Source organism: Nelumbo lutea, chromosome 3 (genome assembly GCF_056320005.1).
Source record: "Nelumbo lutea isolate HS-2025 chromosome 3, American lotus-T2T, whole genome shotgun sequence".
NCBI lineage: Eukaryota > Viridiplantae > Streptophyta > Magnoliopsida > Proteales > Nelumbonaceae > Nelumbo > Nelumbo lutea.
Window position 1 is genome coordinate 106,294,521 of NC_142686.1, and position 27,183 is coordinate 106,321,703.

General features: G+C 40.1%; 1 protein-coding gene across 1 annotated transcript in view; it reads right to left on the reverse strand.

Annotated features, from left to right (window-relative positions):
- The window catches only part of APC7 (tetratricopeptide repeat (TPR)-containing protein), a 62,588-nt gene extending 36,932 nt beyond the window's left edge, over nucleotides 1-25,656 (reverse strand). The window contains exons 1-5 of the mRNA XM_088979286.1: nucleotides 25,414-25,656; nucleotides 25,088-25,156; nucleotides 24,853-24,903; nucleotides 22,776-22,913; nucleotides 22,403-22,465 (exon numbers count right to left, since the gene is read on the reverse strand). Coding sequence (XP_088835412.1) covers nucleotides 22,403-22,465; nucleotides 22,776-22,913; nucleotides 24,853-24,903; nucleotides 25,088-25,156; nucleotides 25,414-25,482 — 390 coding nt within the window. The 5' untranslated portion in view covers nucleotides 25,483-25,656. The remainder of the gene's footprint in view (nucleotides 1-22,402; nucleotides 22,466-22,775; nucleotides 22,914-24,852; nucleotides 24,904-25,087; nucleotides 25,157-25,413) is intronic.
- Nucleotides 25,657-27,183: the final 1,527 nt, after the last annotated feature.

Sequence of the window (27,183 nt, forward strand, 5' to 3'; positions counted from 1 at the left end):
GGGCCGAACTGTGTTCAAGTTTGCTCTAGGGTTTGGCTTGTCGAACTGTGATTAAGTTTGTGTCTAGGGTTTGATTGTTCGGCCGAACCCTCCTCTTCAAAGGGGATTAGTTTTTTACGGTTTCACTGTGCCCTACGACAAGTCCTACTGGTGCGGACTGCTTGGAGAGTGCAGCTGAGCACTTTAGTGATTTCAGATCACTAATTTTCTTCAAACCAATAGTTGAAACCCTATTTTTACTCTCACAGTAGTGGTTTCAGAGAACAGCATCTCGATTGATAGGCGATTGATTTCAGATCAGTTTTGTGTTGGTATTCCTGATCGGATCAAACCAGTTTCAGTTCAGTTTCAGATCGGTTTTGTGTTGGTATTTCTGATCGGATCAGATCAGTTTCGGATCAACTTTCAGACTTACTTCCTTGACTTTGTTTTCTGGTATAATTGCTCTAACAGTTTGTAGCCACTGAATCTTGATCAAAGATGGAGTTCAAGGGTCAAGGAGATAGTAGTTTTGGAAACCACAGTTATGGTAATGTATCTGAAACCGGGTTTCATATTACAACTATGAGATTTGATGGGTCAAATTATTTGGAGTGGGCACAATCAACCATGATGGCTATTGGAGGAAGGGGAAAACTGGGTTACCTCTTGGGAGATGTGAAAGAACCTTCCAAGGAGGACCCAATATACACCAAGTGGGTTCAAGAGAACTATTTAGTTATGGCATGGCTGTGTAATTCCATGCAGCCACATATCAGCCGAAATTACTTGTGGGCAAAGACAGCCAAAGAAATATGGGATGTTGTGAAAGAAACATATTCCCAACCCCTCAATGTTGCCAGAGCCTATGAATTGAAGTGTGAGGGGAACAGCCTTAAACAAGGAGAGAAGCCAGTTTATGTCTACTTCTCTACCTTGAAATCCTTGTGGCATGAGATTGACCATCTGGAGACCCTTCAGTGGGAGAGTCCCAAAGATGCACAGACTCACAAAAAACTAGTTGAGACGAATAGGGTATTTGAGTTTCTGGCTGGTTTGAATTCAGAACATGACATTGTGCGACAACAGATATTGACAAGAGATAGTGTGACCCTTTCTCAAGCATACTCCTTGATGCATAGTGAAGAGACCAGGAGGAAAGTTATGATGCAGCCTCAGCCTTCTTTCCCAGCCTTGACAGTTATTAAACCCAAGCCAGGGGGTGACTCAGAAAGGGACCGGAAGAAGGGTAATGCTCATATAGCAGTGAACACTGATTCAACATCCTCATCAGGTACATCCCTGGAGACTTTAGCTGCTGTTCGGGCTGCCCTCATACAATTGGAAAAGGAAGTTGGAAGTTCAGCTCAGCCATCCCAGTCCCCATCAGCTCCTGCTACATCTGCATTTGCACATTCAGGTACTCGAGCCTCAGCTTACCATGCTTCAGCTCCAGGTAATACTGATCATTGTTGGGTAATAGATTTAGGTGCATCTGACCATATGACTAGCTTGCCAGCTTTGTTTACTTCTTATCACTTGTCCTCTGGCCGAGATAGAGTATCCATTGATGATGGCTCTCTTGTTTCCATTTCGGGCAAGGGGGACATCAAGTTATCGGACACTATCTCTTTATCTTCTGTTTTGCATGTTCCTAAGCTTGATACCAACCTCCTTTCAGTTAGTAGTATTACCAAACACATGAACTGTTCAGTAACCTTTTTCCCTGACCGATGTGTTTTTCAGGATTTCGAGACGAGGAAGGTGATTGGAACTGGCCGTGAGACGAACGGGATCTATCTGCTTGGGGAGAGTACCCGACGGGAAGAGTCAGTGGATAAGAAGTCTTTTGTTTCCCAGTTTGTGAGTTTGGTTATGCTTTGGCATAACCGATTAGGTCATTTGTCTTTTAAGTCTTTGAAGAGTCCGTTTCCTGCTTTATTTGAGTCTGTTGAGCTATCAGAGTTGAGGTATGAGAGTTGTGAGCTTGCCAAACATTGTAGAACCTCTTATTCTTTAAGTAATAAAAGGAGTAATTTCCCTTTTGATTTTGTGCATACTGATGTTTGGGGGCCATATCATATCTCTTCTATGGGTGGGTACAGATATTTTCTACTGTTTGTTGATGACCATACCCGGTTTTCTTGGGTATATCTTATGCGTTCTCGGAATGAGGTTCCTGCTCTAACCCAAAACTTCCATCAAATGATTCTCACTCAGTTTGGAACTAAAATCAAAGTCCTCAGATCTGATAATGCAAAGGAATACTTTGCTCAACCATTGACCTCCTACCTTCGTAGCCATTGTGTTATTCACCAGAGCACTTGCCCTTATACACCACAGCAGAACGGCGTTGTCGAAAGGAAGAATAGGCATATCTTGGAGGTGGCTAGAAGCATTATGTTTACCTCCAATGTACCTATTCGCTTCTAGGGTGAGGCTATCCTCACGGCAGTTTATCTCATTAATCGAGTTCCTTCCCGGGTCCTTGATATGAGAACTCCCTTTTCCCTTCTTTACCCAAACAAGGAGTTGTTCATTGTTCCCCTTAAAACCTTTGGTTGTACCTGTTTCATCCAGCTTCTCGGGCCTCATCATTCCAAGTTTGACCCTAAGGCCTCCAAATGCATTTTCCTTGGTTATGCACAAACTCAAAAGGGTTATTGCTGCTATGATCCGGTTTCAGGGAAACGGTTTGTCTCTATGGATGTCACCTTCTTTGAAGAGACACCCTACTATCCTAGGGTTTCTCCTCGGGGGGAGAGCAGTAAAAGTGGGGCTGTTTTGAGTTTCTTTCCTCAGGGGGAGAGTAGTGAGAGTGGAAGTAGGGCTGTTTTGAGTAGTGAGAGTGGAAGTGGGGCTGTTCTTTTACCTATTCCACTGGGTAATGAAGGTTGTAGTGGTAAGGGTGGTCAGAGGGAGCCGGAGTTGAGAGTCTATCACAGGCGATGCAGGCAGGTTGATCCTAGTCTTCGGCAGTCCCGGCCAGATCCAGTTCCTTCTGCGGCTCCAGATCCAGAGCCTACTGAGATACCTCTCACTGTTGCCACTTCCCCTCCTGTGGATGACCTTGATCTCCCTATTGCCATTCGCAAAGGGAAACGACATTGCACAACTTCTACAGCTTACAGCATCTCACAGTTCCTATCCTATGATCGTCTATCACCATCTTACCGGTCCTATCTCACTTCCATTGCCGATGTCCCTATTCCAAGAACAGTGCAAGAAGCCTTATCGGTTCCAGAATGGAAAGATGCAATGCAAGTCGAAATGGATGCCCTGTTGAAGAATAATACCTGGACACTGGTTGACCCACCAAAAGGAAAGAAACCGGTGGGATGCAGATGGGTATTCACTATGAAGCATAATGTTGATGGCTCTATTGAAAAATACAAAGCCCGGCTGGTTTCAAAGGGATTCACTCAGACTTATGGTATAAACTACTTGGAGACCTTTGCCCCAGTAGCCAAGATGACCACCATTCAAGTTTTGTTATCCCTTGCAGCAAATCATTCTTGGCCCCTGTTTCAGATGGATGTTAAAAATGCCTTTCTGAATGGAGACTTACAAGAAGAGGTTTACATGCAGTTGCCTCCTGATTCTATGATACAGAGGCAGGTAAGAAGGTTTGCCGACTTAACAAGGCATTGTATGGTTTGAAACAGTCACCTAGAGCCTGGTTTGATAGGTTCAGATTAGCCCTTGGAAGGTTTCGTTATGTACAAGCCCAGTCAGATCATACACTATTCATCAAAAGGATGGAGTCCTCTCTGACACTACTAGCAGTATATGTAGATGATATTGTGGTGACAGGAATGACAGTCATGAGATTGAGTCTCTCAAACAGCTCCTTCATCAAGAGTTTGAGGTAAAAGATCTTGGTGCACTACAGTATTTTTTGGGTATTGAGGTTGCTAGATCCAAGCAGGGGATTTTTATCTCCCAGAGAAAATATGTTCTAGATCTGTTGGCGGAAACTGGAAAGCTGGGTGTTAAACCGGCCGATACACCCATCGAACAAAATCACAAGATTAGTGCAGAGGGTGGGGACCCTCTTGAGGACAAAGTTATGTTCCAACGGTTGGTTGGAAAGCTTCTATATCTCTGTCTCACTCGGCCAGATATCAGCTATGCAGTTAGTGTTGTCAGCCAGTACATGCACTCCCCTAGAACTTCTCATCTTCTTGCGGCAGAACGAATATTAACATACTTGAAGAGATGCCCGGGTAGAGGTATATTACTCAAGAACAATAATCATACGAGGGTGGAAATCTATACAGATGCCGATTGGGCTGGAAGTGTTGATGACAAAAGGTCTACCTCTGGATATTGTGCCCTTGTGGGAGGTAACCTTATCTCTTGGAGGAGTAAGAAGCAGAGTGTTGTTTCCCGCTCCAGTGCTTAAGCGGAATACAGGTCAATGGCTAATGGAGTGGCTGAAATCTTATGGCTGAGGTCACTACTTGAAGAGTTGGGTATTGACTATGAAAAGCCCTTAATGTTGTATTGTGATAATCAGGCAGCTATTAATATAGCCCACAACCCAGTGCAGCATGACAGAACTAAACATATCGAAGTTGATCGACATTTTGTGCGAGAAAGAGTTATATCACAAGAAGTGTCTTCCGTACATCACATCCAATATGCAGCTCGCGGATATCCTCACCAAGGTTGTACCGAGGAAGAAGTTAGAGACAAACCTATCCAAGTTGGGCATGATAGATATCTACTCCCAACTTGAGGAGGAGTGTAGAGAACACTGATGTGGGGACCACTGCAGTGGTCCCCACTATGTTCGTAGGACAGCAGTATTTGTTTCAGTTTGAGTCAGTTTGCTATTTCAGTTTTATTTACTTTCTTTATTATGTAAGTACCAAGGGCAGATGTGTCCTTTCATCATGTACTAAACATAAACCTATAAATATTAAGAGAGTGGCGGCAGCAGATCTGTCAAGAATCTGTCCCTCCTTTCAGCAACTTGTGTTCTCTTGCTTCTCTTCTATTCTCTCCCTTTTTCTCTCATCTTCTTTTCTGTTTTACAAACCTAAAACCTTTTAGGATTCAAGACTGATTACAGTCTTGATCTTCTATTTTCCTAAGCTTAATACTAACTTGCTTTCAGTCAGTAGCATTACAAAAGATTATAATTGTTCAGTAACTTTTTTCCCTGACTGCTATGTTTTTCAGGACTTGGAGACAATGAAAGTGATTGGGACTAGCTGTGAGACGAATGGGATCTATCTGCTTGAAGAGAGTCCTCATTGGGAAGATAGCAAAGATAGGAAGTCTTGTTTCTCAGTTTGTTAGTCAGGTTATACTTTGGCATAATTGGTTGGGTCATTTATCCTTTCGGTCTTTGAAGAGTTTGTTTCCAAATTTATTTGAGTCTATTCAAATGTCCAATTTGAGATGTGAGAGTTGTGATCTAGCAAAGCATTGCAAAACAACTTACTCATTGAGTAATAAAAGAAGTAGTAATTCTTTTGGTATTGTGCATACCAATGTTTGGGGCCCGTACCACATCACTGCTATGGGGGGATACAGATATTTTTGTTGTTTATTGATGACTATACCCGTTTTTCTTGGGTTTACCTTATGCGTTCTCTAGATGAGGTTCCTACTTTGACCCAGATCTTTCATCAAATGATTTTAACACAGTTTGGGGTCAAAATCAAAATCTTCAGATCCAATAATACGAAAGAATACTTTACTAACTCATTAGCCTCTTATTTGCTTGATCATGGGATTATTCACCAGAGTACTTGTCCTTATACACCACAACAGAATGGGGTTGCTAAGAGGAACAATAGACACATATTGGAGGTGGCTAGAAGCATTATATTTAACTCCAATGTGCCTATTTGTTTCTGGGGTGATGCTATTCTTACAATAGTGTATTTCATTAATCGAATTCCTTCACAGGTTCTTGACATGAAGCCTCCATTTACCCTTCTATACCCCGATAAAGAATTGTTTACTATTCCCCTTAAAACTTTTGATTGCACTTGCTTTGTTCAAATTCTTGGACCTCATCGTTCCAAATTTGATCCTAAGGCCTCCAAATGTATTTTTCTCGGTTATGCACAAACTTAAAAGGGTTATTGCTACTATGAACCTATTTCTGAGAGAAGATTTGTCTCTATAGATGTTACTTTCTTTGAGGATGTACCCTATTATCCTAGGGTTTCTCCTCAGGGAAAGAGTAGTGAGAGTGGGGTTAACTCATCAGAAGTTCCTTTACCTATTCCATTGAGTGATGAGGGATGTAATGGGGAGGGTTGTCAGAGGTGTCAAGATTTGATAGTCTATCACAGGCGGTGGAGGCAGATTGATTTCGGTCATCAGCAGTCCAAGCCAGCTCCAGTTCCTTCTGCGGATCCATATCCAAGAACCACAGACCCTCTATTAGTTCCAGGTCCCACGGAGATACCTTCCACTGTTGCACCCTTACCTCATTTGGATGACCTTGACCTCCCCATTGCAGTCTGTAAAGGCAAACGGCGTTGCACCACATCCACAGCTCACTGCATTTCTCAGTTCTTGTCCTATGATCATCTGTCCCCCTCTTACAGGTCCTTTCTCGTGTCCATTGTTGATGTTCCTATCCCCAGAACAGTGCAGGAAGCCTTGTTAGTTCCTGAGTGGAAAGATGCAATGAAGGTTGAAATAGATGCTCTTCTGAGGAATAATACTTGGGAGCTAGTTGACCAGCCTAAAGGGAAGAAACTGATTGGATGTATATGGGTAATTACTATGAAACATAATGTTGATGGTTCTATTGAAAGGTATAAGGCCCGGTTAGTTAAAAAGGGATTTACTCAGACTTATGGTATAGACTACTTGGAGACTTTTGCTCCAGTAGCAAAGATGACCACTATTAGAATTTCATTATCCCTTACAGCTAGTTACTCTTGGCCCATGTTCCAGATGGATGTTAAAAATGCATTCCTCAATGGAGACTTACAAGAAGTTTACAAGCAGTTACCTCCTGGATTTTATGATGCAGAGACGGGATAAAAGGTTTTCCGGTTGAATAATGCCTTGTACGGACTAAAGCAGTCCCACAGAGCTTGGTTTGATAGATTCAGACAAGCCCTTGAAAAATTCGGCTATGTACAAGCCCAATCAGACCATACATTGTTCATTAAGAGGGTGGACTCTTCCTTGACTTTGCTTGCTATATATGTGGATGATATTGTAGTGACAGGGAATGATAACAATGAGATTGAGTCTCTTAAACAACTCCTTCTTCAAGACTTTGAGGTGAAAGATCTAGTGGAGAGCTACGATACTTCTTAGGTATTGAAAAAACTAGATCTAAACATGGGATTTTTGTTTCTCAAAGAAAGTATGTTCTAGATCTATTGAAAGAAACTGGAAAGTTGGGTGTTAAGCCTGCAGATACACCTATTGAACAGAATCACAAGATCAGTGCAGAGGGTGGAAAGCCACTTGAGTATAAAGCTATGTTCCAACGGTCAGTTGGCAAACTCATCTTTGTCTCACACGATCGGACATCAGTTATGCAGTCAGCGTTGTCAGTCAGTATATGCACTCTCCTAAAACTATTCTCCTCCTTGTAGTTAAGAGGATATTAGCACACTTGAAGAGATGTCCAGGTAGAGGTATATTATTCAAGAATAATGATCTCATGAAGATAGAGGTTTATACAGATGCCGATTGGACTGGAAGTGTTGATGATAGAAGGTCTACCTCTAGATATTGTGCTTTTGTAAGAGGTAACATTGTCTCCTGGAGGAGTAAGAAACAAAGTGTTGTTTCTCGTTCTAGTGCTGAAGCTGAATATAGATCTATGGCTAATGGTGTGGCTGAAATCCTATGGCTGAAGTCATTATTTGAGGAGTTGGGTATTGCTTAAGAGACCAATGGCTACAACCCATCAATGTTGGAGTGAAAAACTACCGATTGATCATATCCAACAGATGCCTTAAGCACCCAAACAAAAAAATATGGAACAATGCATGTAATCTGTTAATGCCACCTCATTTAATAGATGATCCATCTATTAAAAAAATCAAGAGTCTAGCAAGGCCATCAACATCCTTTTCAGTTAGGTTTCATGACAATTAATTTTAAACATCCTCTAGGTGAAATTTCTGGCTATTTGAGAATTCAGAGAGAAGGAGAAAGAGATTCGAATTTCTTTTGGTTTTTTTGAGAAATTTTAACTAGAATTTATTGAGAAGGGGGCGGGGGGACAAGAGGAGATATACAAAGCAGGGGGGAACCCCTACAAGTTACGAAGGAGGAAACTAGCCGCTATACAGATGCTCCAAATACAGACCAAGTTCAGTTAGGCCATCTGCAGTATGATTGTGTTCCCTAGGAACCAAACTAAGTTAACATTCAAACCATCCAAAGAATCCCAAGCTTCAGTCAGATAGTGATACATTCTCCAAGGGCCCCCTTTTTTGTCTCTTAACCATTTTATCATATTTGCTGAATCACCTGCGATGATCAAATTCTGAATTCCCAAATTCTTTATTATCCTGATTCCAGTGAGAGCAGCCATCACTTCAGCTTTTGTGGAGTCAACCCAACCGATTGGACTACTAAGTCCAATAGATATTACCCCTTTCATCCACTGTACCACCAATACCTGCAAGGCCCGGATTGCCTAAGGCACAACCGTCAAAATTAAGGGTTATCACACCTTCACTGATGGATACGGGATGCCTTAAGGGAGTTTGTTGGGGATGAGGAAAAAACAAAAAGGGGTGAATATCTCTAATAATATAATTGGCTGAAAGTCCTTTAAACAGAGCAGAATTCAACGACCAAAGGATGCAAAGATAGGTAATATCTGAGATTAACTCCTCCAAGGTTCTGCTTTTATTGTCAAAGAGACGTATGTTTCTTTCATCCCAAACGCCCCACATTACTGCATGAGGCACTGATTGCCATTGATTCAAGTTGTCCATAATGTGTTTTGGAAGAGCCCAGTTGTACCCTTCCATATTCAAGAAGTGGGACCATATCCTCTGAGTGAAACTGCAATGAAGAAGAATGTGATCTGCATATTCACAATAAAATACAAACATTAGGAGAAATGGAGCATCTTCCCAAAAGTTTTTTATGTAGAATATCACAAGTATAAACTTTCTAGAGATAAGCTTCCCATGCAAAAGAAGCAAATTCTTGTGGGGATGTGGTTGCACCAAATTTTCTTGCAAGGAAAAGAGGTATGTTGATCTTCAACAATCAAAACCTTGAACATAGACTTAGAAGTGACGGGATGAGAGATCCATCATATTGATAGCCAAACCCTACAATTAAGTAGGGTGAAATTTCAAAAAATTTCTCTCTCCCATGTGGGAATCACATTCCCTGTTTTAGAAAATCTGCATTTTCAATGATCAATCTTGAACCTAAACCAGACCAGATCTGAAACCAAATCTGCAAACGTTTAGAAACCGTAATATATATATATATATGTATATCTTTATATAAATATATTTTGCAAAAACAAATTTCAACGATTGAAATCAACTGCCGGCATTTTTGGTTTCCATCAAAGAGAGTGCATCCTCGATCATTACCTTTGTCCGACAAAAGGGCTGATCCTGTCACTATGATCACCCACTCAGAAGAATTCTCAGACTATCCCAACATACCCATGTTTTGACCCCCTCTAAGGATCTCACTGATTGGCATATCAAAGACAGTCCAATCGAACACCTACTGAAGTATCATAATCGAATCTAACGGTCAACTGTAACAGTTGAAAAACAGTCCTACGAATAGGACTGTGCTAGAAAACAAAGAAATATTAACAAGAGAAGATTAGAGAAGATTAGAGAAGAGAGAGTTGCGGCAAGAAGGGTTAAAGGATGAGTTCGAACATGACCTCCCTCTAACACTCTAATACTCTTTTATTAAGTTAATATTTTAATAATTACAAAAGAGGTCTTTAGTTGGACAAGAAATTACAAAAAGGAACATAGAAGAGTATGGGCCCAGAATAAGGCCCATTACAGAGAAGAACATAAAGATAATATACAGTAACAGCCTATGGGCCATTCGGCCCATCTTCTCTACACTCCCCCTCAAACTGAGCATAGATGTCAATCATGCCCAGCTTGCCAGTGTCATGAAGAAGCCTTGCCTTGGAAATGCCCTTGGTGAGAAAGTCAGCCAATTGTCCTTCAGAAGTAATGAATGGAACACATACTTCTCCAGAGGAGACGTGTTTCTCAAATAAAGTGTCTATCAACTTCAATATGTTTGGTTTGATCATGTTGTACCGAGTTGTCAGCAATGTTGATGGCAGCTTGATTATCACAGTACAACATCATGGGTTAGTCATGATCAATCCCAAGTTCTTCCATTAAAACCTTAGCCACAACAATTCCGAGACTCCATGTACCATGGCTCTATACTCTGCTTCTGCGGAGGATCTAGCCACAACAGATTGTTTCTTACTCCTCCAAGAGACAACATTACCAGCCACCAGACAGCAATATCCTGAAATAGATCTTCTGCCATCCATATTTCCAGCCCAATCAACATCAGTATAGGCTCCAAGTTTCAGATGACCATGTTTGGCAAATAGAATTCCTTTTCCTGGAGAGCCTTTCAAATAGCACAAAATCCGTTCTGCTGCTGCCATATGGGTATCTCTATGAGCATGCATGAACTGGCTAATGCAACTGACAGCATACGCAATATCTAGTCTAGTCATGCACAGGTACAGAAGCTTCCCAAAAAGTCTCTTAAAAACCCCTTTGTCGTCCAACAAAGTTCCATCTGTAGTTGAAAGTTCGTGACTCATATCAATGGGAGTTGCAGCTGGTCTTGCACCCAATTTTCCAGTTTAAGACAACAAATCAAGAACATATTTCCTTTGGGAAATAAGAATCCCACCCTTGGATCTGGCAACTTCTATGCCAAAGAAGTATCTCAACTCCCCCAGATCCTTAATCTCAAATTCAGTACGGAAGAAAGACTTAAGAGCCAGAATGCCTGAGGCATCATCACCAGTCACTATAATGTCATCAACATACACAATGAGATACATTGCTAGAGATCTACTTTTCTTCACAAACAGAGTATGATCTGATTGTGTCTGAAGATAGCCGAATTTAACAAGTGCAGCTCTAAATCTCTCAAACCAGGCTCTAAGAGATTGTTTAAGACCGTAAAGAGATTTCTTCAATTTACATACATTTCCTTGCATACCTTTCCCATACATCCCTGGAGGAAGACACATGTAGACCTCCTCATGTAAGTCACCATTCAGAAATGCATTCTTTACATCTAACTGATAGATAGGCCAATCAAAGTAAAATGCCAGAGATAAAAGAACCCTCACAAATGTCATCTTGGCAATTGGGGCAAAAGTCTCCAGGTAGTCAATCCCATATGTCTGTGTGTAGCCTTTTGCAACAAGTCTGGCCTTGTACCTCTCAATAGTTCCATCAGCTCTATATTTAATGGTAAAAACCCACTTGCACCCAACTGAATCCTTCCCTTCAGGCAAATCCACCACCTCCCAAGCACCATTTGCATGTACAGCATCCATTTCGGTCTCCATGGCATCTCTCCATTCTGGAATCCCAAGAGCTTCTGAGACAGACCTAGGAATGGGGTTAGAAGCAACAGAACAAAGATAGGCAAAGTATGAAGGAAAAAGCAAGCCATAAGAAAAGTGTTTGGAAATGCAGTGTGCAGTACATTTCCGCTTTCCTTTCCTAACAGCAATGGGGACATCAAGGTCTGGGAATGATGATTCCAAAGAAGCTGAAACAGTACCTGTTATCTCATCTGTGATTGGGAATGTATGAGCTTCATCTGTTGTAAAGGAAACTACTTGCTCATTCCTGGATCTCTGCCTTTGATACACTTTGGAATTATGGATAGGACGAGGGGGTAAAGAAATAGGGGCACTAGGACAAGAGATATGAAGTGATTGATCCTCCTTTGACTCATTTGGTTAGGACACAGGTTTGTCAAGAGACTCAACTAGGACAGGAAGAGGAAGAGCAAAAACTTGTGACAGACTCTCCCCCTGTGGACAATGTCCATCCTGAGAGGAACCATAAAAATGAGAAAGTTCATTAAAGGTAACATCCATAGAGACATGTCGGGTGCCAGTCTTTGGATCAAAACAACAATAACCCTTTTGTGTGGGGGAGTAACCAAAGAAGATGCATTTGTGAGCTTTCGGTTCAAACTTATGTCTTTGCACACTTGGAATGTGAACATAACAGGTACAACCAAACACACGAAGAGGAATTGGGAAGAGATCCTTGTCTGGATGAAGAAGACTGAAGGGGGATTTAAACCCAAAAACCCTATATAGCATACGGTTTATGAGATAGGTAGCAGTAAGTATAGCATCACCCCAAAATCTTGTGGGAACATGTGAGACAAACAAAAGGCTCCTTGCAACTTCAACAATATGTCTATTTTTTCTCTCAGCAACTCCATTTTGTTCAGGGGTTCTAACACAGGAGCTTTGATGAATAACCCCCATGTCAAAGAGATACAAGGATAAACACTTCTCAAAATACTCTTTTGCATTGTCAAATCTGAAAACATTAATTCTGGTATCAAATTGAGTTAAAACAAGCTCATGAAATTGCCTCACAGACCCTATTCCTTTCAACCAATTTCCTGTATGTTTCAGCATCCTTAGGGGTATCCCATGTCACAGCCTCTATCAAATCAATCTCTTGCCATATAGATTTTAGGGCTGAGAAGTATGCTACAAGTGACTTCTCCCCTTGTCTTAAATTATTCACATCACTTCTCAGTTTGTAAGCTCTAGCAACATTCAACTTCTGGGAATAAGTTTCTGCAACACTATCCCAGATTTCTTTAGCCGAGTTCATCCACAGATAATGTTGACTAATCTGTGGCTGCATTGAGTTCACAAGCCACCCAATCACTGTGTAGTTTTCTTGCACCCATCTCTCAAAAGATGGATCATCCTCTGGAGGAACTTTCTTGCTCACAGAAATAAAACCTCATTTTCCTTTGCTACAAATATGGATTTTCACTGATTGTGATCAAGCCAAGTAGTTGGTCCCATCAAACTTGACTGTAGTTACAGCCAACATAGAATCGGTTGGGGTTCCCAAAATCTGTCCATATTCAGCAGCATTCTTATTTTCAAGGTTTGAGAAATCCATCATGCAAAGTTCGGTGGTAGTTCTTTCTTTACTGTTTCAGCCTTCAAAGGACACCCAGCAAACCTCCAATCACAAGGTATTTTAGGTTCCAACAGCCGTTGTCCCAAAGAGAAAGAAAAAAAAAAGGGTCACAGTCCTTAAGAGACCTTTTATCGAACACTCAGTGTGCAGTACTTAACAGCCTACTGTTAAATAGAAGAAACCACTTCAAAGTGTTCAGTATAGGTCCAAGAAGAGGCTGGGATGAAGATGAGACTAGTATCACTTAGTTTTTAAATCAATTTCAGCAGCTTCCCAGTCCAATAATCAGCCGAATAGCACTTCCAAAGCAACCCAGAAATTTCTGAGTAGAATCAGTCCAACAACAGTGGGCTTTAAAAGCTTTAACAGTCCACCCAAACAACAAAAAATAACCCAGCAAAGGACTGAGAAAAGACTTACAGTAAGAGAGTCTCTGGTTTGAACTATAAACCAGGCCGAACACTTGTTCTCTAAGATAACTTCAAAATCCTTTTTCTCTGATTTCAAATCAGGCCAAGCAACTTGTTCTCTGATTCTTCCTGGTCACCGAACCCTTCTCCAAGTGTATAGAAACTTGGGCACCCTCCAATGACCTCCAAGAACCAGGCGGATGACTGTAAACTTTCAGCCCTAGAACCTCCTCATGTAGTTGGCTGAACTAGAACCACATGAGGGACACGCCAAGCAATGGCCTGCTCTGATACCAAGTTGAAAAACAGTCCTAGAAGTAGGGACTGTGCTAGAAAACAAAAAAAGACTAACAAGAGAAGATTAGAGAAGATTAGAGAAGAAGAGAGCGCTGCAGCAATAAGGGTTAGAGGATGAGTTCGAACTTGACCTCCCTTTAACACTCTAATACTCTTTTATTAAGTTAATCTTTTAGTAATTACAAGAGAGGTCCTTAGTTGAACAAGAAATTACAAAAATGAACATAAAAGAGTATGGGCCCAGAATAAGGCCCATTACAGAGAAGAACATAAAGATAATATACAATAACAGCCTATGGGCCATTCGGCCCATCTTCTCTATAGTAACATTCCAAATTTGCCCATCTATCTCCAAGATCCAGGGCAATACTGGATTTCTAATCCGGTTGAAGGTTTCAAATAAACCTACACTGCATGTACCTCGGGTCTCACCCTGGCATCTAAAACAAGCAACCCCAACCAACTTGGCGGCACATCAATGTCAGCCTTGGCAGAATAAATCTCCCCAGATCTATCCAACGGCTGTGAAGATTCTAAACTAACACGAGTCTCATATGTGTCCAGTTTAAGAGTATTACACAGAAACACACCACAATAACATGAATCAAATATGTACTTTATTCATTTACATTAAATGTCATAAGGTACATCATTCTGATTGGAGCTAAGGGCATACACTGTCTAACAAGAAAAGAATTCACCATTTGGGTGAAGGGTCCATATTCAGGTGTCGGAATGAGAGGGGGATATATAGGCATCTTTGAGGGTTTGGATTAAGGCTATTAAATCAAAAATCTCCGAGTCCCTTAGGGGTCTTCTGAGGTGGAGGTTTAAAGAATTCTCAACAGACTGGTTTGGGAGGCAAGCAGAAATAGAGGTTTCTTGGTCAAGGGTGAGGTTAAACAGCCTAGGGAAAGAGGCTTCCGAGGTAGATTCCCCCCACCAAAGATCTTTCCAGAATTTAATTTTAGAACCATTTCCCATTTTATACCTTATTAAAGGAAAGAAATAAGTTTGAATGGAACATATACCTTTCCAATGATTGGTAGCCTTTATCATGTTCAAATGGAGATTGCAACCCCACCCGTTTGTATTTCATCCATATTTACTTGAGATGACAGCAGTCCAAAGAGCATTAGATTCTTTCAGATAGTGGATTTTTGGAGAAAAGGAAGCTGTCTTGGTCATCATTCTAACAGTCCCTGAAGTTTTTTGCCCAAAACCCAAATCAACTGAAGAATTTTGTATGCAGGCCCCACAAGGAACTTCAACTTGGCGCTTAGTGATTGAAGGGGCCCTTTCTCTTTTTCTTGAAGATCGATTCAAGTCTTGTGGTGTTCTGTAAAGCCTACAGGGAGTGGCTGTTGTTTTCTGATTTATCCCGGGTTCCGGGTGAGACACAGCTGGCAGATTTGACTTCATAGAGGTTGGTACTTGGTGTCTATTTTATCCTATCTTCCTTGCTTATCATTTGAACCTGCTTGAAGTTTTGTTGGAGTTGTTTGAGGAAGATGGATATCTCAGGAGTTGAAAACAAGTGTGGGGCTGAATCCAGACAGGTTCCAGGAGCTCTTGTTGACTCTCTGTTGGCTGTGACCACAGTCGAGCTGGATGGAACCAACTATCTAGCATGGCCATAGTAAAAATTCATGTTTGCAACAAAGGCAAGTGGGGGTATATCTCCGGGAGCAAGAAAGCTCCTCTGGAAGATGACCCATCTTATGAAAAATGGATGCAAGAGAATTATACCGTCATTGGATGGTTAGTGAACTCAATGCAACCACAAATCAGTCAACATTATTTATAGATGAATTCAGCCAAGGAAATATGAGATAGTGTGGCTGAAACTTATTCACAAAAACTGAATGTGGCCCGGGCATATAGTTATGAAAAATGGTTCCAAGAGCTCCTGTTGACTCTCTATTGGCTATGACCATAGTCAAGTTGGATGGAACCAACTATCTATAGGGGTGCAACTTGGGCCGGCCCAGCCCGAGCCCGAACTGGCCCAACCCAGAATTTTGCATTGGTCGGGCTTGGATTTTCAATCCCCGGGCTGGGCTCAGGCTCAAGTTAGGCCTTTTTATTTTTTAGGCCAGGCTCGGGCCTAGCCCTTAGGTAGCCCGAGCCCGGCCCAATTATATACATTTATACATATATGTAGATATATGTAAATGTTGCATACATATTTACATATATATGATTATGCATACATATTTGTATATATAACATTTGTATAGATATTATGCATAAATATTTACATACATCCATAAATATATGTATATATATTTGCATAAATACATTTATATCTGTATAATTTTAGAGTGGGTTCATTGACCAACCCGAGCCCGGCCCGGGCCTGAGCCCAACCCGAGTGCATCAAATTACAAGGCGGGTTGGGATTGGGTTGGGAAATTCAGGCTTGACCTCGAGCTCGGGTCTTAAACCCAAAATTTAAGGTCGGGCCTGGGTTGACCATAAACCCGGCCCAACCCGCCCGACTTGCACCCCTAACTATCTAGCTTGGTCACAATTAGTAAAAATTCATGTTTGCAATAAAGGCAAATGGGGGTATATCTCCAGAAGCAAGAAAGCTCCTCCGAAAGATGACCCATCTTATGAAAAATGGATGCAAGAGAATTATACCGTCATTGGATGGTTAGTGAACTCGATGCAACCACAATTCAGTCAACATTATTTATGGATGAATTCAGCCAAAGAAATATGGGATAGTGTGGTTGAAACTTATTCACAAAAATTGAAAGGCATATAAGTTAAGAAAAATGGTTTCGGGAGCTCCTGTTGACTCTCTGTTAGCTATGACCACAGTCAAGCTAGATGGAACCAACTATCTAGCATGGTCATAGTTAGTAAAAATTCATGTTTGCAACAGAGACAAGTAGGGGTATATCTCCGAAAGCAAGAAAGCTCCTCCGGAAGATGACCCATCTTATGAAAAATGGATGCAAGAGAATTATACCGTCATTGGATGATTAGTGAACTAAATGCAACTACAAATTAGTCAACATTATTTATGGATGAATTCAACCAAGGAAATATGGGATAGTGTGGCTGAAACTTATTCACAAAAATTAAATGTGATTAGGGCATATAAGTTAAGGAGTGATGTGAATAATTTAAGGCAAGGGAGAGACCTTTAGCCGTTTACTTCTCAATGCTGAAATCTCTGTGGAAAGAGATAGACCTAATGGAAATTGTTGTCTGGGAAAGTACTAATGATGTTGAAACTTACAGGAAATTAGTTGAAAGAAACAAGGTATTTGAATTCTTGATGGGGTTGAATCCCGAGTTTGACATCATCAAACAGAATATCTTAGGCAAGGATAATGTATCATTGTCTCAGGCCTATTCCATGGTGAGTAGTGAAGAGAACATGAGGTTGGTCCAAGTTCAAGGGACAATCCCAAGTGATCATTTTGCCAATATGGAGTTGAAACCAAAGGTGACTACAGGCAGTTCAAGTGATTCGGGAAAAAGGGAAGTTGTGTGTAAGTACTGCAAGAAACCAAAACATACAAAAGATAAATGTTGGAAATTGCATCCAGAACTCCTTTCACCTCGTTTCCAAAAGAAAGTTGATAATGTGAAGGCAAAAAGTGCCAACATAGCCACTGTTTCAGATAATGACAGGTGCTCAACTGATGAGAGGACTGCTAGTGAACAGTTGGCAGTTATGAAGGCAGAATATGAGTAGTATGGGAGGATGATCAATCACCTAGAGAGTGCAGCCTCCTCCTCCAACCCTCTGGGCAATTCAACTACTTCTGTATTTGCACATTCAGGTATACGTGCTACTACCAATCATGCAACTATCTCAAGTAATCATAGGATCCCTTGGATTATTGATTTTAGTGTTTCTGATCATATGACCAGCATTTCCACTTTATTTATTTCTTATGATTTGCTTCCTGGCCGTGATAAGATTACCCTAGCTAATGGCTCACTTGCTCATATCTCTGGCAAGGGAACCATCAAGGCTACAGACTCCCTTCCTCTTCTATATGTTCTTCATGTCCCTAAACTGAATACTAATTTATTGTTTGTGAGTAGCCTAACTAAATCCATAAATTGCAGTGTAACATTCTTATTATTGTGTTTTTCAATACCTAAAGTCTCAGAAAGTGATTGAGAATGGCCATGAGGCGAATGGAATATACCTGTTGGATACTCCTAGACAAGGCCAATGACAACCTGGGAAAGCTGCTTTTGGATCTATCTCTTCAAAGTCCTTTAGTCGTGTCATGTTATGTCATTTTCATTTGGGTCATTTATCTTTTTTTGCTTTGAGTCATCTATTCCCAAAACTATTTAAGGAAATTAGCTTTGTCCAATCTTCATTGTGAGTCCTGTGAGTTATCAAAACATTGTAGAAACAGTTATCCTTTGAGTAATAAAATATCATCTTCTTCATTCCATATTGTGCACTCTGATGTGTGGGGGCCATACCACCTACCCTCTATGGGAAGCTATAGATATTTTATCTTGTTCATTGACGATTTCTCACAATACACTTGGTTATTTTTTATGAGATCCCGAGATGAATTTCCCAAACTTGTGAGGCAGTTCCATGAATTTGTTCTTACCCATTTGGTATTAGAATCAAAATATTCAGATCTAACAATACAAAGGAATACTTTGAGAAAAACCAAACCTCTTATCTCACTGATTTTGGGGTTATTCCCCAAAGTTCCTGTGCTTGTACTCCAGAACAAAATGGAATTGCTAAAAGGAAGAATCGTCACATAGTTAAAGTTGCAAGAAGTATCCCAGTTGCCTCACATGTTCCTACAAGATTTGGGGGGGGATGTTGTTCTCACTGCAGCCTACCTAATTAACCATATGCCATCCAAGGTGTTGGGTTTAAGTCTCCCTTTAGCCTCCTTCATCCGGGTAAGGACCTTTTTCCCTATTCCCCTTCGTGTCTTTGGTTGTACTTATTATGTACATATCCCAAATGCCCAAAAACATAAATTTGAACCAAAGGCTCACAAGTGCAAATTCCTTGGTTATGCCTCCACACAGAAGGATTATTGTTGTTTTGATCCAAACACTGGAACTTGTTATGTTTCAATGGATGTTACCTTTGATGAGTCCACTCCTTTCTATGATTCTTCTCTGGGGAAGCATTATTCAAAGGGGAAGAATTTGCCACAGTTGTTTTCACTCCCCCTTCCTGTCCCTATTAAGCCTTCTTCTATTCTTAATGAGTCAAGAGAGGAACAATCATCTCATGTTCCTTTCAATATTCATATTCCTCTTCCATTACCTCCTCGTCCCCTCTTTAATCCCAAGTGGTACCAGCGGCAAAAACCAGAAGTGAGCAAATTGTTTCCTCTACACCACATGAGCCTCCTACACTTCCAGTTACTGAAGAGACAACAGGTACTGATACTATCCCTTTGCAGCCACCATTCCCAGATCTTGATGTCTCTATTGCTATCAGGAAAGATAAACGGAAGTGCACTACACATAGAATTTTCAAACATCTTTCCTATGGTCTTCTTTCTCCTTCATATTATGCATTTCTTTCTTTAGTTGCTTCTAACCCTATACCCAGGTCTGTATCAGAAGCTCTTACTTTTCCAGAATGGAAAGATGTTATGAGAACTGAAATAGATGCTCTGCATAAGAATGACACATGGGAAGTAGTTGATTTGCCTGAAGGGAAAGAGCCAGTGGGGTATAAGTGGGTTTACACCATTAAATACCATGTTGATGGCTCCATTGAGAGCTACAAAGCTAGGCTGGTTGCAAAAAGCTATACAAAAACCTATGGAATTGACTATCTGGATACCTTTGCTCCTGTTGCAAAAATGACAGTTGTGTGAGTTCTACTATCTTTGGCTACTCATTCAGATTGGCCAATCTATCAGTTTGATGTGAAAATTGAATGAAAAATTACATGAGGAGGTCTATATGTCTCTCCCACCAGGGATGTATGGCACAGATATGGAGGAAAAAAGTGTGCAAGCTGGAGAAGTCTCTCTATGGACTTAAACGGTCACCTAGGGCATGGTTTGAAAGGTTTAGGGCTGCCCTTGTTAACTTTGGTTACATATAGACCCAGTCCGATCATACCCTCTTTGTGAAGAGGAGAGATTCATTGGTGGTATATTTTATAGTCTATGTTGATGATATAGTAGTGACTAGTACTGATGTGACAAGGATTGATGATCTTAAGTCTTTCCTTTCATATAGAGTTTGAGATCAAATATCTGGGGGAGTTGAGCTATTTCCTTGGAATAGAAGTGGCCCGGTCTAAGGATGGAATTTTTATCTCTCAACGAAAGTATGTGCTAGACTTGCTCACTGAAACAGGCAAGATGAGTGCAAGACCAGTGGCTACTCCTATTGATATGAGTCACAAACTTTCTACCTCTGATGGAGAACTGTTGAAGAATAAGGGAGTGTTTCAAAGGTTACTTGGGAAACTGTTATATCTTTGCATGACTTGGCTTAACATTGCATATGTTGTCAGTTGCATTAGCCAACTCATGCATGCTCCCAGGGACACTCATATGGCAGCAGCAAAACGAATTTTATGTTATTTGAAAATTACTCCTAGGAAGGGAATTGTTTTTGCTAAGCATAGTCATATGAAACTGGAGGCTTACACAGATGCTGACTAGGTGGGAAACATTGATGATAGGAGGTTGACTTCTAGATACTATAGCATGGTGGCAGATAACATTGTTTCTTGGAGAAGCAAGAAACAATCAGTTGTTGTCAGATCTTCAAATGAGGCCAAGTACAGAACTATGACTCATGGAGTTTCTGAGTTACTTTGGCTTCGATCCTTGATGAAAGAACTAGGTGTTGTGTATGATAAGTCATTGATGCTATATTGTGATAATTAGGCCGCCATCAACATTGCTCACAATCTAGTGCAACATGATATGACTAAACACATTGAAGTTAGATAGGCATTTTATCAGAGAAAGAGTGGCTTCTGGAGAAGTTTGCCTACCATTCATTACATCTGAAGAACATTTAGCTAACATTCTTATCAAGGGAATCTCCAAGGCCAAACTACAAAATGACATTGGCAAGCTGGGCATGATTGACATTTATGCTCAACTTGAGGGGGAGTGTCGAGAGAATGAGCCAAATGGCCCATACGATGCTTTTATTTGTTTATTTTTTGTTTATGTTGTTAATGGACCTTTTTTATGTTCTACTTAATTAAGTTAAATGCCCAATTAAGGGCCTCTATATAAATATCAAACTTGTAAATTATGTTTTAATGAAAAGGATAAGGGAAGAGAGAAAACATTCAACAATCTTCTCTCTAAACCCTATTTGCCGCCGACTTCTTCTCTCCTCTCCTTTTCTCTTTCCTGCTGATATCTAACATCTTTTCACAACCTTTAAATCAATCATTTCATTCCTTAGGACTTTTTTCTTCCAAATAATGATGTGTATAGACCTGTTCACAGGCCAAGTCATAGGGATGCAAGTTGGGCCAGGTTTATGATCAACCCAAGCCCAACCCTAAGATTTGGTAGCCTAAGGCCCAAGCCCTAACCAAGCCCAAGGTCAAGCCTACTCTTCCCAACCCAAACCTAGCCAGCATTGTAATTTGATGCACTCGGGTTGGGCTTGGGCTTGGGCCAGGTTGGGTTGGTAATTAACCTGCTCTAAAATTATACATGTATATATGCATTTATGCAAATATGAATACATATAAGTGTGTGTGTGTATATATATATCACGTAAATACATATCTATATCAAGGTTCAAAATATCGATACGACCGATACACCGGTAGGGGCGTACCGCGTATCAGCCTGTATCGAAGCTGATTTTTCCTCTCTTTTTTTAGTTTTTTTTTTTTTAACCTAGTTCAGAGGGATCAGTTTAAGGCATGTCTACCCCTTGAACTAGGTTAAACCCCGAAACACCCCCTATAAGGGAAAATTTCAAACCTTAATCTATATAAGTATGCATGAATGTGTATAGTCGGGTCAAGCTCGGGTTGGAACAAAGTTGGGCCAGAACCTAAGGGCTAGGTCCAAGCCCAACCCGAAAAATAAAAAAGTGCAAATTCTTGGCTCCAAGCCCAAACTATGTAAAATTCCAAGTTGGGTTGGTTCGGACTCAAGTTGGGCTCACCCAAGTTGCATCCCTATCAAGTCAAGCTGGGTTTTGCCATTTATCAATAGAAAATATCCAAGCCCAAGCCCAGCCCTTATATTAAGCCAAAGCATGATCTAAAATAGGAACAAGCAAATTGTATCATGTATTACTAATATATTTTTATTATGTATTACCAATATGTAATATGATTATATAATACCAAGAATAATATATTAGTAAATGATAATATATATTTTAACTATATATAATATTAGTGAGCTCTAGCTCAAAAAGGGCTTATTTACAAAAGCCCGAGACCAAGCACACAAAGCTACCCTACCCATGAACGGCAAAAAAAGTCTAAATGTGCACACTTCAAACGTATTAAATCAGATCAAGTGTATATAACTAACAAATCAACAAAAGGGAAAAAAGGAGAGAAACCTCAACAAGAGCAGCACGATTCTCACTTAGTGCACAATGGCAAAGAGTAATTTTGAATTTCACCTGCCATGAAAATGCAAGTGATTAATGGAACATAGTAACACTAAAGCATTAATAAAAACCATAGGAAATATTAAGCCACATGTATGTTTGACAAGGGGAATCTTGAAGGAAAAATAATGAAAATTACCCCCATTTGCATTAATAAATAAATCATAAGAAACATTTAAGCCATATGTATGTTTCACAAGGGGAATTCTGAAGGAAAATTAATGAAAACTACCTCGTTTGCATTAATAAAAAATCATAGGAAACATTTAAGTCACATGTACGTTTGAAAGGAGAATTCTGAAGGAAAAATAATGAAAACTACCTCATTTTCATTAATTGCCGAAATATTCATCGAATTTGGAGAAGATGACCTGTTTGATGTAGATAATGAACTCCTAGAAGCCATTGTATTTTGTTTTGGAATGATCTTGCAAAGCTGCAAAGCTTGCTTATACATGTACTACCAGAAAAAATGAATATGAGAATTAGCATGATAAGCTTGTTAAATGTCTTAAGAAACAAACAGGATGCATAATTGAATGTGACTAAGCTACAAGAAGATAGCACTATTTGTTTTACACAAGGATCAAATTTTCGTAGTGTATCAGAGTGAATCATAACATCAGGAGCATCATAACATTCCTGATGCACCCCAACATGTTACTTGGTGTTCAAGGTTTTGAAATATTTAAGGGGTAGGCAAGCCTAAACTGACCCCCTGCGGAATTTTGAAAAGAAAAAATAAAAATTAGAGTGCATGTGAAAAAACACACAATATGCACATTCATGCATAAGTGAGAAACACCCGATACAATAAGATTTTAGATGTAAAAAAGGATACTAAATATTAATCATATAAATCACACATGTAAAATAGGCTTTCACAGATGGCTGAAATAGGGGATTCCCATTCCTAGGTGATCATCAATTAGATGCATGACAGTTCCATAGGCCCCTAGACTTGATTTCATTAAATTAATCAAGCTAGAGCTTCAGCTAACAAAATCAATAGTTCATTTGAATAGTTTTTTTAATGTTAGCTAATTCCATGGATGATACACATTTCAAAATTCAAAGAGGGCCCAGCATAAAATTTTAAAATCTAAGAAGAAATAAGATGGTGAAAAGGTTTAATTTCAAGTCACCAAAATTGAACTGCCATCCCAATGGCTCAATAAACCGTGTCCCACCCCAGCAAATGCCAACCTTGATTGGGATTGGAAAGAAAACAACAAACAATTCATGCTTCAAAACGTTAAATACAACAAAGCTTTTCCTACCCTGATGATAAGTAGGAACCAAACAAGAGTATAAGATGAGACCCACCCCCCACCCCCACCCCCTTTTGAGCCACCATAAAACAACAAATGGGGTGTCAGGAACAACCTTGTATGAAATTATTTGCTTTTAATCTTTTATTGCATTAAAGCCTAAATCCCTATACAATAGATTCATCTGGGGAATATTCATAAAATATTATATTAGTCAATTTTACGATTCCAATAAATGAACTGATTACACAGTGGCTCCATATAGATGATGAACTTATGGACTTAAACATATAAAACAATTGTAGTATTTCCATTCCACATGATCATATTGTAAGTACATGTGGTTCCCCATGTCTGTGATCGCAGTGAAGGTATCAAACCAAAACCACAGAAACACCTATGGCGACACACAAGACACCGGGGGCCTGTGATGAACCCATAACTCATCACAGGCTTGCATTGAGCTCAAAGCCATCACAATCCTACGATGGAGTTAAGAACCATTATACATTCGCAACAAGCCAAAGTTACTCATAATGAGACATCCAGCAATTGACGGAGCAATTAAGCGAACACATCAAACTAGCTCTGACATCATCCGCGCCATGTCAATATGGGAGACCCGTAAGGGGGAGTAGCGCATGTGTGCCATGAGAATCCTTGGATGAAAGGAAACTTCATCCTAGGAAAATCTCACTCGACACATGATGAACCCCAGTAGTGTCCTCCTGGCAACCAACATCGAATCAAGGATCCCCTTTCCAAGTAAGAACCAAACCCCCTTTTTGGCTCCTTTTTAGGGCCTCGGAGTCTCCCCTTATAAAAATGGGAATAAAGTGTAATGGGGGCACAATTCTATCAACTCTAACAACTCCGTTAACCTCTACAACCCAATACCCCTCGACCTTTCTTCATCCTTCAAGGAAACCACCACACCTAGCCTTGCCACAGTACTTACACATATAAAACCCCAATTCTCAAGGCCATGATTTTGCATTATTGCAAGGCAACCATCTAAAAAGCATTTCACAGAACACCTACTCCAGCATCACACTTATAACACATTTATCAAAATTTTTACCCAGGCAGAGCTATTTAATTAGGTTCATTAACCTAATAAAGACTTACAATTGCTCTCCTATATTCTTTTTCGCCATACAAGGAATCGCCAAGAAGCACCTGCAGCAACAATCACCATCAATTCCCAATCCCAAAGCCTACGACAAACGGAAAACATTATACGAGCCATAGCAAGCAAAAATCCCCAAATGAGGCCATCTATATTGACCGATAAGTAACCACTGCAATTTGGCGAAAATTAATCCCATCTAACTAACTGTACTAGAAAGGCAAAAAATCTTACCAAGTTTTCAGCCTTAACATGTGGACTTGTTTCAGCATTTATAGCCGACGAAGAAACGAGGAAGCAACCCTGTCCAAGACGATTTCTTGAATTAACAAAATGACTCAATCTACGTGAATTAACAGTATGAATAAAAAAAGAAATGAAGAAAAACAGAAGAAAAGAAGCTCAAGTTTTTTAATTAACAAAATGGTTCAATCTACTTGAACTCAAAGTATGAATTAAAAAATCATAAGAACAAGAAAAACAACCTCAATGCAGTCACCTGATTTAGTGAAATTAATAAAAGCTCTGAAACAACACGGAGAGAGAGAGAGAGAGATTACGAGCATTTGAGCAGAGTCATGGAGGCCGTGATCAAGAAGGGAAGTGATCTGATCCTTCAGAACGTCCATTGCAGAACAAAATCTGAAACCTAACGAAAACGAAATTTTGAAACTCCCCGAAGTTCTCACTCTCCTCTTCTACCTTTTCTAAGCTCTCGCTTTTCGTCCTTCCGCCACGAGTGTTTTTTCGAAATATTTGGGGGTACACCCACTACTGCTAGTCTGCTAGTAGTACGCGGGTTCTCCTACTAGCTACCACTACCGTATTCTTGTCACGTAGACCTGTAAAAAGTTTATCGGAGCCGCGAACCCGACCCAATTCAACCCGAAAAAAAAACAGGGTTAGGGTCTCATATTTAGCTATCTAAATGTGAGAATGGCCTGACCCGACCCAATCCGGAAAAAAAATTGGGTTGGGTTATGGGTCAACCTGCTAACCCGATTGCCAAGTTTGTTCGGGACTATTTATGCATTATTAGAAGTTTCCACTTTTTAATTTTTTCTATTTAGCCTTTACTCTATTATTTACTATTTAAATTGTAAAATGTTCAAATTTTTTTATTTTATATTTGAAATGTTAAGGTTAATTCCTTTAATTGTGGCATTTTTCATATAGTTTTTCTTTATTTTTTAAATTTCAGTTATTTTTTGGGATGACCCAAATTGACTCATGAGTCAACCCTAACCCGAATATTTAGGGTTAGGGTCTAGCATTTGATAACCCAACCCAAAATTCAACTTGACCCGAATCACCCCAAAGTGTATAGACCCAACCCGAACCCAATTGTTAGGTCTACTTGTCAGTGAAAGAAGTTGAACTGTAGTACCCGACTACCCGCGTACGATTGATTAAATTGGATCAAATGATTTTGGTCGTTCTATTGGAAGAAGGAAGTAGTAATTTGGGAACATCTACTACAAACTCTCCCAACCATAACCCATCATACCATTGCTGCATGGAGGTGTTCATGATGTGGAAACCTGATTCAGTTAGTGCAAAAACTGTTCAAAAACCTAATATAGCTTTACATTGGGAATATCTCCCCATGAAATAAAGTACATAAGTGCGAAGATGTTCACAATACAAGGCTGTAAAAACTATTAGAATGGTGTTCGAGCGGGCTTTGCATTGACTGAAGCTGATCTCCATGATGTGCGCCTATAATGACTAGTTAAGATAGCATTGAGAGAGTGTATTGCACTCTGAATCAGAAATTGTTCTCGCATCCCTACCCACAAAGCACCACAATCACGGAAATAATGTTTTGTGGGTAAAGATGTTGGAACAGCTCGTGAATAACATACTCAAGCCCATGTATGGATAGATCTGAACTCTAGCATTGACAATCAATACCACCTTGTCAACGAGTTGAGACGTATCAATAAAACATGTTCCAACCCTCTACCAACTTAATTTAACACCTCACATCTCCTTATAAGACTCAGACCTACCATAAAATTAGTACTCGCCAGGTGTGAATTGTGCGGTATCAGATTATGTTAGTAGAAAGTTAGAACATATTTTATTAGCAGATGATCGGACTCCTTATCAACAACGATCTCTTCCAATATTATCTGTGTCATACATCATGTGTGAACCACAATGAAAGGACCTTTCATAAAAGGAGACCACCATGCATGTGATTTGGGGATGAAGATGATATTAAAACATAACATGGTGGAAGAATTTTTGTTGGCAGTCGATCGACTCTGTAACCTGGGCACATAACCCTTTAGATAAAAAAGACAAAATAAACTCTAATATCTTAG